The sequence below is a fragment of the Amphiprion ocellaris genome, chromosome 3 (genome assembly GCF_022539595.1).
Source record: "Amphiprion ocellaris isolate individual 3 ecotype Okinawa chromosome 3, ASM2253959v1, whole genome shotgun sequence".
NCBI lineage: Eukaryota > Metazoa > Chordata > Actinopteri > Pomacentridae > Amphiprion > Amphiprion ocellaris.
This window is the reverse complement of record NC_072768.1, coordinates 32121166-32133016: the sequence shown is the minus strand read 5'-3', so window position 1 is coordinate 32133016 and position 11851 is coordinate 32121166. Positions and strand designations below refer to the sequence as shown.

The following is an 11851-nucleotide window of genomic DNA, read 5'->3' as shown; positions in this document are numbered from 1 at the left end:
AAAGAGAGTGAGTGATTATCCTGCTTTTAAAGGATTCCTCTACCCTGAGCCCTGCCTCTTCTGGCTGTTTATCTCTGTATTAAGATAAGTGATAACATCAGGTGCACAGAGGTGAGCATTTGGATGAAGTTGAAGCGAGTTCTTGCTGGTGAGATATTGTCAGATAATCTGATGCACCAGTTGGTTCATTACAGTCAACCATCATCACTGAAAACTGTTGGCAACAGCCTGGCTACTGTCCAAAGCAAGAAACAGGCAACAGAATCCCAATTTGAAATTGTCATCCTCATGCCAGTGCTAATTTAAAGACAGAGTAAAACACTATGTTGTATTTGAGGGGGTTAGAAACACAAAACACAAAAAATATGAACTGAGTTTTATATAATTTCTGTAATATTTTATGGTTTCGATTTCAGTGTGAAAGGTGTCTGTTTTGAATGTTAGTTCTTCTTGAAAACACAAATCTTTGAACCCATTTTTCACAAAAAAAAAAAACTACAGCTAGTATATTAGACCACTCAGCTTCCAAGCCTTTCATTCATAAGAAGGCAGGTTTTGTGGCTTACTGATCACATACAAACAAAGCCAACTGAATGGTAGTTTGAACCCTCTCCACTGGTTATACAGATCTGATCTAAATGCTGATGGTATTCTTTGGCCATTGCACTGTGCAAGTGACAGTGACTTCATAATGGTCTTTAAAAATGTCAAGATCTTTAAACTTTATTTGAAAACCTTCAAGTGACACTGCTGCATTTTAGACATTTTTATTTACATGCTTTGATTATTTCAATCTAAATCCAATTCTACTGTTCACATTACAGCAATCATTATTAATCCTCTGAACTCAAAGCAGCTTCTGGTAATTTTTTGCTCCTGTCACTTTCTCAGGACTCATTTTTCACTGCAATATGAAGACGTACACCTCTATGGAAACAGCACACACATCCATCCATCCATCCATCCATTTTCTATACACCGCTTATTCCTCACTAGGGTCGCGGGGGGTGCTGGAGTCTATCCCAGCTGACTCGGGCGAAGGCAGGGGACACCCTAGACAGGTCGCCAGTCTGTCGCAGGGCTACATACAAAGACGAACAAGCACTCTCACATTCACACCTACGGGCAATTTAGAGTAATCAATTAACCTCAGCATATTTTTGGACTGTGGGAGGAAGCCGGAGTACCCGGAGAAAACCCATGCATGCACAGGGAGAATATGCAAACTCCATGCAGAAAGATCCCGGGAAAGCCGGGACGTGAACCAGGGATCTTCTTGCTGCAAGGCAAAAGTGCTAACCACTACGCCACTGTGCAGCCCACAGCACACACAGGTAAAAAAAAAAAACTCGAAATGTCTTCTGCACAATATAATGTTTAACATTTTCCTATGTTCCCACAGGTGTTATCAGTACTGAAAAAATGGTTAGTGTACATACTATAATTACAGTATCACTTAAAAGTTTGGACACACCTTCTCATTCAATGGGTTTCATTTATTTGAAAGATTTTCTACATTGTAGATTAATGCCGAAGACATCAAAACTATGAAAGAACACATATGGAATTATGTACTAAACAAAAAATGTTGAACAAACCAGAAAATGTTTTGTATTTTAGATTCTTTAAAGTAGCCCCTGCTGCATTAATGACATCTTTGCACACTCTTGGCATTCTCTCAATCAGTTTCATGAGGTAGTCTCTTGGAATGGCTTTAAATTTAACATAAATGAAATTTTTTTTGTTTGTTTTTACAGATTCTGGGTACGACATGAGTTTTATTTTTGGTGATTTTTTGATGAGACATGTAGAATAAAATGATTTTGATGAAATATGATTTTCAGCTTTAGAATTTGAGTTCATTTTACCAATGGAATGGGATGTCACAGTGAATGGTTCAAAGATCAAAATCTGACATGTCTCTCTGTTTAAACAGTTTCAATGGCTCTGATAAATGATTGATCTGAGTGAATAACTTAGTAATTGAATGAATTAAAATGTACTAAATTACATTCATGTGGGACGCTTAAGCGATATCACTCAACCAAATAGCCCCAAAGTAGCTCCATTTTTTTTATGTGTCTTTTCTTTTAACTCATGCAGCTTCGCACTAGTTCATACAGGTACAAAGTCAGGCTAGTCACAAGGTTCTATGCTATCCAGTCATGCTTGTACTCAGTTTGATGTTGATGAAATATAAGTTCAAGCTTTGGATTCAGTCTTCCAATGGAATGGGACATCACAGTGAGTCGGTCAAGGTTCCAAATCGAACACATCTCTCTGTTTAAACAGTTTCAGTCGCTCTGATAAATGATTGATCTCAGTGAAGAACTTAGTGACTGGATGAATGATTTGGTGATAACTTGGTGACAACATACCTTTAAAACACCTGCAGAAGTTAAAGTTCATCACATTACATTCATCTGGGACACTTGAGCCATGTCAGTCAACCAACTAGACCCAATGTAGCTTCACTTGTTTCATGTTTCGTCTAATCTGATTCATGCTATTCTACACAGTTTGCATTTTTTCATTGTCACTGGAGTAAATGAGCCCTTTGTCACTGTATATTCTATGTGTGATATTTTCAGTGTTCAATGTTCAGTTTGGTGTTTTTCCAACAAAAACAAGGTCGATCAATTCGTAAGACTTTATTTTTATTACATCTTTCAGTCAGCTTAATGCAATTCAGAGCCTGTGTTGAACCTTCATGGAATATGGTTTGGGAGTCATAGTGATTCCAAAGATGGGAGTGTAGTCAGGTTTTCCTGCATCCTCAGGCCAGATGAACTTAAACTTCCTCAGCAGAGTCACCATGATGAGGAAGAGCTCCATACGAGCCAGACCCTCTCCAAGACACACCCGAGGACCTGAGGAATAAAAAATACTTCAAAGTCATCTCTAACAGTTTGATTAGACTCAGTCTATCTGTGCCTGCCACTCCAAGTGGGATAGAATTTTTAAGCTCTTGTACCTGCAGAGAAAGGCATGAAGGCGTCTGGTTTAAGAAACTCTCCCTGGTCATTGAGGAAGTTATCAGGATTGAATTCATGAGGGTATTTCCACTGACCCTCCTCATTCAGCACTGAGATCATGTTCTGGATAATCATTGTACCCTGAGGAGAAAATGAAGCAACACAATGAGGGACACTTTTCACTTTGTTGTTCCTGTTGGCAAAACCTTTTAAACCATTTGCCCCATACCTTGGGAATGGAATATCCTGCAAGCTCTGTGTCTTTAGTCGTACAGTGGAAGACACTGAGTGGGGCAGTGTTGGAAATCCTCTGTACCTCATGGATCACAGCCTAGATGAAGAGAAATTTAAACAACATTTTTATGGTTTATTTGACTCAGAGCAGAAGAAAAACGATGCAGGCTCTCAGAAGATCAGCCACAAGAACACAGATCAATACAGCTGCAGCAGGTAGCAAAATTTTACGAGGGAAAAAGGCCATAATAAATTACATTTAAAGACAGTGATAAAAGTGGATGTCCAAATCTACAGATTAGCTGAAAGATTTTAGAATCTCCTACCTTGTGTCTTGCTTTCACATATTGATCAGGAATAAACTTATTAGGAGAAATCTGTCATGATATACAGTACAGTACCTGAACGTAGGGCATCTGGTGTCTGTCATCAAAGCAGACCCGATCCTTCCCTTCCAACACCCGGTCTATTTCCTGCTGACATTCTTCTGAGAAGGCAAGATAATATCAGATGTTGTATTCCAGACTGAACATTTAAACTTCATCACTGTGTAGCAGACTGAGTAGTAGAACATTCCAGAGCAACACACAGAGAATCCAGAGACTCTGTTTCACATATTCACAAACTGGATGTGTACATTTAAGAAATGAACTAAAACTAAGTTCTAAAGGTCTTGGCCTCTGATCTCCCCTGAACAGTCAAGCTCAACACCACTCCTTGGGAGAAACACGTTCACAATTGGTTAGATGTCAATTTGAATTTGACTATAAAACTTTCTATATGATAGAAAGTCACTGGAATGCAACAAGGGGCTCAGGCTCCCTAGAACAAAAAGGTTTTTGAAACGGATTCTTTCATGATGACTTAATAAAAATGAAAGATTCAAACTGTGTTCTTTTATGATGGCTGAAATGAACATATGAATTCACTTTAAACTAGGGCTTTGTTTTCCTATGTTTTTCTTAAAGTTTAAGTATATTTTCTGTTCAACTATGGTCTTCCACTCTTAGTGGTTTTACTTCGGTACACTTTTGCAATGGAAACATGCCAAAATGCCTCCTTGTCCTTGTGTTCCTGAATCAGTTCATCCATCAGGTCCTCCCATCTACACATCCTGTAGCAGCCTCCCCCTCCCTCTTACAAAGGCTACGCAAGTATTATTTTCCTTCTGCGAAATGGGTGAATATACAAATTACAATTGGTTTTCCAATTCCAGAGAGATTCCAAATTCATCACTTTTCTACCGTTTCCAGTGATGATCACAGTTAATTAGTTTGTTTATGAGCATTTATTCATTCATTTATTCACTGTTGTTGTTTCGTCATTGTTCTTTATTATTTGTTCGTAGGAGTAGTTAAAAAATGTTTGTGGGTAATTATTGTCAATGCTACCGTGTATTTCTTTGCTTGGGGAACTGGAGGTCAATGAAATCAGAGTTTATGACTTTTGATTATGAGACTGATCGGTACAAGCATTTCTGATTATATAATGATTATTGACTGTAAAATATTCTTGAAAAAGGTCTCTTTGGTAGTTGAGATTAAATACCTAAGCAGTGCCCCTGATAAACGAGTGCAATTTTAATCATAAAGTGTACTTTCCACAATTATGTGGTGAGGCCATATTGGGCTACATGTTTTTGTTACGTGTAATTATACTTCCACATGAGGCTATTTCCCCTATAACTGAAATGATAACAAGACATGACAAAGGCAAGGAGAAAGGAAACCTTCTGGCATAGAGAGACCACTAAAGAAGTGACAGATTTCACTCATAAGAATAAACAATATAATAAATCAAAAAGTATAAAAAAAACTAAATAAAATACAAAAAACTGGTTGCAAAAATGTCTACTTTCCATTTAAGTTCCTAGTATTGTGCATGGTAGCATAAGTGCATGGCTTTTATGGGTTTCATATCGAAAGACAGTTGTGGAACTACAACGTCAGAAACAGAGAAGTAATGCCTCATATGTACATGTGTAGGTATACCTTGTATGTGTGGGTGGTTCATAAGGTAAAGAAAAGCAGTAAGCAGGGTGTTGGAGGTCGTGTCAGTCCCAGCAAACAGAAGATCTAGAGCAGTAAATATGAGTTTGTCCTCTGAAAATGAAGAGTCCTCTGCTTTCTAAAAACAGGAGAGTGATCTTTGTAAGTCAAATGAAAGTAAGGGAAAACTGTTAGTATACCATACTGATGCACAGTACGTCAGGGGCCAAGAGTCAGCTTATGACCACAATAAGAATAAGATAGGAATGTGTTCTCCTTAATTTATACACAACCAATATCCATTACCACAATATATCATCCGAGATAGTGATCTGAATGGTTTCACACACCTTTTCCATTTCATCCAGATAGCAGTCAAGAAAATCTCGAGGTTCTCCAGGGACTCTGGTCTTCTTGTGCTCATTCAGCAAACGAAGTACAAGGTCAGAAGAACGCTAAAAAACACAGTCATCATTTATAATTTGCATCATTTGCTTTGGGTTTGTCTTTATCTTATATGCATTTCTAATCAGTGTGGGTTTTTTTTTTACTGAAGCATTCCTCACAGATGTATGGTATGTAGCATAGGTGGGTGTGTGAGTAATCATTCTTCTAGTAACCTTGGAATCCTTAAAAGGCTTGGTTTCTCTTTTAACTGACAAGGTCAATACAATGTTTATCTTTGTAGTATAGGCATAGTAGTTTTTACCTTTACATCCTTGAAGGCCTTATTGAAAGGCAGTGGCAGGTTTTGAATGAAGGGAAGAGAGTCGTACAGCTGTAAAGAATGAGAAATCATTTGTTTCTCTTAATCTTAATATGCAGATTCTGATTACTGACAGGAATTGTTTTGAGCAGATGGCTTTATTATCAGTTATTTTGTTTGAATAAAACAAGACATATAAAGTACACCTGAAAATAATTCTTAGGAAGGTAAATGGCAAGAGCAAAAATACTTTGTGAGATAAGCTGTCATGCTGCTGCTCAAATCAGCCTTATATAGGAGCTGGACTGACTGTAGGCTCTTAGCCTTGGTCAGATTTGTTACTTCAGAAACATGCTTTGACTCACCATCGCCCACGGTCCATTGGCGATCTTGGTAATCTCTGTGACACACTGAATAACTGTTGTGATGAACTCATCATCATACTCGTAACGTGTACCGAAAAGAACTTGGCAGACGATATTGGAGGCCACGTTATGAAACATAACTTGAGGACAAAGAGTTTTGCCTGTGAAAGACATGAAGCAAACTAATTTAAGACACAGCATTGCACAAGAAAGCAGAACACCGTTACAGAATCAATAAGATGTTTTCCTCTGTGCGTGTATCGATGGTGAGATCTGCCCTGTAAAACTTCATTTAGGGCTGTTTTCAGGGGACAAAAAGTAGCTACTTCAGCAAAGGTTCTTCTGTGCAGCTCTCAAAGCCAATATGACAATGCCATCTCCAGCACCCCTCACCTACAGCCAACATCCCTCACACACCACCAACCATCTTAAGGAAGAAAGGCAAACAGTGACAATGCAACAGTACCAGGTTAGGCAGACCCTGCTTAAAATCAACAGCAGGAAAGCAAATGGTCTGAATGGGGTCCAAGGACGTGCTTTAAATGCATGTGCGCACCAACTGGTTGCTATCTTCACTGACATATTTAACAGGTCATTGAAGGAGGCCACAGTCCCCACCTGCTTGAAGGCTGTGACCATCATCCCCATCCTGAAGTACTCAGCTGTCACATGCTTGAATGATCATCGGCCTGTTGCACTAAAAACATCATGAAATGCTTTGAAAGACTGGTAATGAACCACATCAAGGCCTCCATCCCTGTTGACTTGGAGCGGTACCAGTTTGCCTATAAAACCAATAGGTGCACTGAGAATACCACCTCACTCCTGCGCCACAATGCCATGACACAACAGGAAAACCCCAACACTTATGTAAGGATACTGTTCGTTGATTTCTGCTCGGCCTTTAATACTGTCAACCCAGGAAAGCTAGTCGACAAGCTGCTGTCACTGGGCCTGGACTACAACCTCTGTAGCTGGATTAAAGACTTCCTCTCTAACAGACGACTGCATATGAGAATTGGAGACCTCATCTCTTCATCACCATCCTCAACACCTGCACTCCCCAAGATTATGTTCTCAGTCCACTCATAGTCATTTTTTACACAAGACTGCACTCCCACTCAGAACACAAACTACATATGCAAGTTTGTAGAAGGCACAGCCATGGTGGGGTTGGTTACCAACAATGATGAGGCAGTCGACAGAGGGGAGGCCCAGGCCCTCACATCCTGGTGTCAGAACAATGACATGTTCCTCAACACCAACAAGACAAAGGAGCTTCTCATTGACTTCAGGAAACACGAGGACACAACATATGCCAGTCTGGTGATCACTGGAGAAGACGTGGACCAGGTGGGGAGTTTCAAGTACCTAAGTGTTCATCTCTCAGAGGATCTGACATGGTGAGTGAACACCAGGGAAGTGGTGGAGAAGGCCCAGCAAAGACCCTTCTTCCTATGGATACTCAGACAATCTGGGCTCCCACAACTCCTTACCAACTTCGACTAGTGCACCATAGGAAGTGTCCTGAGAACCGGATGCACGGTGTGGTTCTCCAGTTGTACCACAGAAAAGAGGAAACACCTACAGGACATCACTAAGACCGTACCAAAGATCATCAGTGCCCCTCTCCCACCCCTGGAAGAAATATCCTCTGCCTAGCTGAGAAACGGAGCCAAAAAGATCAGGTCGGACAACACACACCCAATGTCTTTTTGACACCCTACCCTTGGGCAGGCTCGGGGTCATGAGGGCATGGACCGAAAGACTTTGAAACAGATTTTTCCCTAGTACTATAAAAGCCATGTTGTAAGCCTGAGCTGGACTTGCACTTTACACCCTGCTTTGTTTTACACTATTTTATATGCTGCTGTGACAAAGAGAACTGTCAAACTAAATTTTATTGTGATCTATCTATCTATCTATCTATCTATCTATCTATCTATCTATCTATCTATCTATCTATCTATCTATCTATCTATCTATCTATCTATCTATCTATCTATCTATCTATCCATCCATCCATCCATCCATCCATCCATCCATCCATCCATCCATCCATCCATCTATCTATCTATTTTTTCAGCACTCTCAATGTTCTTGTCAGGCATCAGCCGTCTCCTCTTAAATATTGCAAAGAACAACATAAAAAATGTGACAGGTGAAAAAGATTTGTTGCTCATCAAAATGGAGTTACACCAACCAACTACTGTTTGTCATTGTTTTGTCACATCACAGTTAAACCTGTCAGATCCAACACTGCAGTGTAAACAGATAGAGTAAGTGTTGATCACATGACTGTTCCTGTCAACGTTCCGGCCACCACACATTTGCCCAAAATTCCTGCCGTGGAAAGTTTTCAGTTGTGAAAAAACTGAGTTGTGTGAACCCACAGATGTCATACCAATGTTTTTATCCAGTTTTTTAATGGTGTGTTGAATCTCATCATGAATTCTCTCCTCCATTGATTTCTTCCCCAGACCAAAGTTCCTCAAAGTCATCAGAGCAAAGCGACGATGTTCCCTCCAGCTAGCGCCGTAATCTGCTAGAATCACTCCTACGAAGGTGGAGCAAAACACAGAGTTGAGGAATCATGCAATGTAATGTTTTTCTTTCTAACTTGCTTTATCATTCAAGGTTCACAGAAGTATAATTTCCTTTATGTTCTTTTAGACATACATTTTGGCTATCGTGGACATCAAGGCAAAATGATTGAGATCAGTGACTTCACAGTGACTGTATTTCAACTTACACTTACACTTGTATTTTCACAGGGATAAATAACAGTCATGTGTCATTGTACTCTAGTATGTCCTCTTGTGTTGTTGTTAACGTCTGAACCTTAATCATGATCTTCTTTTGGAAAACAAAATTAATAAAGTTGCTTTGGAGTATACATAATGTTCAGTGTCACAACATTTCTGGTTTTGATGGGTCTGCATGCTCACTCAGGTTTTTCCTTTCTCATGGTCTTTTGTTCATTTAGTTCCTGTAAATCCCCTTATCACAAGTGCCACTTGTCTTTTTACTTCCTTTGTCATTGAAACAAGATCAGGCTTTTACTTTGTGTACATTTCATTTACAGAGTTAGCAATGGCAAAGCAAATTTCATCAACACTATGACCATTCTCTTTATCAGGTTATACTGGTAACTGTGTAATCCCTTAATGCAGTAAAGGGACAGAAACAATCTGGTGCCTCTACTATGTTTGTGTTTAAATTAGAAACACATAATCAGTCATCATATGTTCTATGACAAATAATGTCTATTGTACCTTTACCCCTGAAGACATCACTAACAAACGTGTCTTGGGGTCGTCCAGCAAATTCAGCAGCCTTGATCACCATAGCTTCCTTCATGGCCTTCACCCCATTGATGACTACGTTTGGTTTCTGGCCAAGGAACAGACTGTAGACATTTCCATAAGACTTCCTCAGCTGTAAAGGAGCAACAGTTTAATAGTTTGAGATATTTTGAAGGGGTTCAGTAGTCTTTACTGACCTATAGAGGACCATGACAAAAATAAATACAGGAATGCAAATTAACCAACAGGAAAAATGAACATTAAGACATTAATGTTCCTGTCATTTACTAAGAGTACACACATTACAATAAATATACTGAGACAAATCAGCAAAAAACATTACAACAAGAAGGATGGCAAAGAAAAGGCAGAGGCATAGCAGAACAAGCACAACAAACATGGTAGTGTGGATTGGACTGCACTGCAGGGGTTAAGTGGAAAACCTGATTAAAAACAGCTATCTGTGTCCTACCATTTGGACCAAGAGGTAGCAAGTTGTTCTTGTGCCGGTCAGTTCATGTAGTTACCCCAGCTCTGACAGGTTAAATTCCCTCATTCCAACATTCAAGGTTCGGTAAAAGCAATGGTGAATGTATTTTTGATGTCTGAGCGCAAGCTAGAGAACCATTAGACAACTGCAGTTGTTATGTATAGCAGCTATTAACATCCCAGAAAGTGCAAAAGACACGGTTTATTTGTCTTTTGTTGACAGAATCACACACAGACCTCAAAGCGTGAACAGGGGCTGATGTTTACTCTGTTGCTTCCAGCTGGTTGTAGAAGTTTTCCCAGTTTTTTTATTCTTACAATTTTGTATTGACTTTGACAATTATTCTTCAGTGGACTTCAGCTATATTATAATTTGTTAATGCCATTCATATGATGAATTCTTATTTTCAAGTTTAGCATGAAGAAAAGTCAGTAAAAACATTGTTACTGGTACTTTCAAAGTAATTAGGATATCTCACAATTATTGATAACTATAATGCAGATTTATTGTAAATATGCTGCATAAATAAACTTGATTTGATTGTACCTCTCTTAATAATAGAGGTCAGAAGAGTTCACTGTTCCTGACCTGCCATAGTGCTTGGCTACATTCCAAGTATGTAAGCAGTCAGCTTAATACCAACAACATATTATGCAATCACATAAAAAGAACAAGATCTGCAGTGTTAATTAGTAACCCATGCTCATCCGCTGCGATAATTCTTTCATAATTACAGCAATTTAAGGCATTTTAAGAGCAACATTATTCATTGCAACATTTTTTCTTACTTTCTCAAAGTCCTCCAAGGGGTTCTGCAGGTTTAGGTGCAAAATGTTCCCCAGGATGGGCAGGACAGGGGGTCCTGGTGGGAAGTTCTTGGGCCTCCTGGGCCTCAGTTGAAGGATGATGAAGCAAATGCATAGCCCCAGCAGGACAAGTGAAAGAAACATGGTAGCATGGATTGGACTGAACTAATGAGAATGAGTGATTAACCTGCTTTTAAAAGTGTACTGTTGCTCTTATCCCTCCCTCTTCTGGCTGTTTTTCTCTGTATAAAGGTAAGTGATAAGATCAAGCACACACAGGTGACCAAGTTGAAGCGAGTTCTTGCTGGTGAGGTATTGTCAGATAATCTGATGCACCAGTTGGTTTGTTGCAGTCAACCATTTGGACTAGTCTCTGAGACCAGGTTGATCAGGACCAGTATGGAAGAAGAACACATTGAATCTGAAGTGTTTATGGAGAATCACATATGAGAAACAAACACCTCCTCCTCTTTGTTGCAGACCCAGCCATAGAGGCAGAGAGACTTTTTACTCTAAGTATATATACTTTCTACGCCTCATTTTTCTTATTATTAAATGTGTATATGCTTGTATTTTTAGCTACGTTATAAATTTACTTTCATGTCTAAAATTTGTAAGTTTATTCTTATGTTTACACCTTTTATTATTATCCCAGGAACCATATGAGATAAACATTATGTTTGGTGTCATTCAAATCACCTATTCAGAGGTATTTCATAGATATTTAACAATTGTATGTGTACGTTTAAGAAATGAACTAAAACTAAGTTCGAAAGGTCTTGGCCTCTGATCTCTCCTGGACAGTGAAGCTCAACACCACTCCTTGGGAGAAACACGTTCACAATTGGTTAGATGTCAATTTGAATTTGACTATAAAACTTTCTATATGATAGAAAGTCACTGGAATGCAACAAGGGGCTCAGGCTCCCTAGAACAAAAAGGTTTTTGAAACGGATTCTTTCATGATGACTTAATTAAAACA

The 11851-nt window shown here is 39.1% G+C and overlaps 1 protein-coding gene across 2 annotated transcripts; it reads right to left on the bottom strand.

Annotated features, from left to right (window-relative positions):
- Positions 1–2636: 2636 nt before the first annotated feature.
- Positions 2637–11046, bottom strand: LOC111565584 (cytochrome P450 2F2-like). Of its 2 annotated transcripts, none has more exons than XM_023265740.3 (11): positions 10852–11046; positions 9544–9706; positions 8673–8825; positions 6269–6429; positions 5907–5975; positions 5548–5652; positions 5201–5336; positions 3611–3696; positions 3205–3306; positions 2975–3116; positions 2637–2870 (listed from the first exon to the last, which is right to left on the bottom strand). In XM_023265740.3, the coding sequence occupies exons 1-11, from the start codon at positions 11011–11013 to the stop codon at positions 2689–2691; spliced, it is 1461 nt and encodes a 486-aa protein (XP_023121508.2). In that variant the 5' UTR covers positions 11014–11046; the 3' UTR covers positions 2637–2688. The 2 variants fall into 2 exon arrangements, with proteins under 2 accessions (XP_023121508.2, XP_035802046.2); XM_035946153.2 differs by having other exon boundaries at positions 3611–3693.
- Positions 11047–11851: the final 805 nt, after the last annotated feature.

Excerpts from the sequence above, each read along its gene's own strand:
- LOC111565584 (XM_023265740.3), bottom strand. The coding sequence starts at position 11,013 with ATGTTTCTTTCACTTGTCCTGCTGGGGCTATGCATTTGCTTCATCATC. Across the intron at positions 9,707-10,851 it reads CCTTGGAGGACTTTGAGAAA|CTGAGGAAGTCTTATGGAAA; the intron begins GTAAGAAAAAAT and ends GCTCCTTTACAG. Across the intron at positions 5,653-5,906 it reads AGGCCTTCAAGGATGTAAAG|CGTTCTTCTGACCTTGTACT; the intron begins GTAAAAACTACT and ends TGTGTTTTTTAG.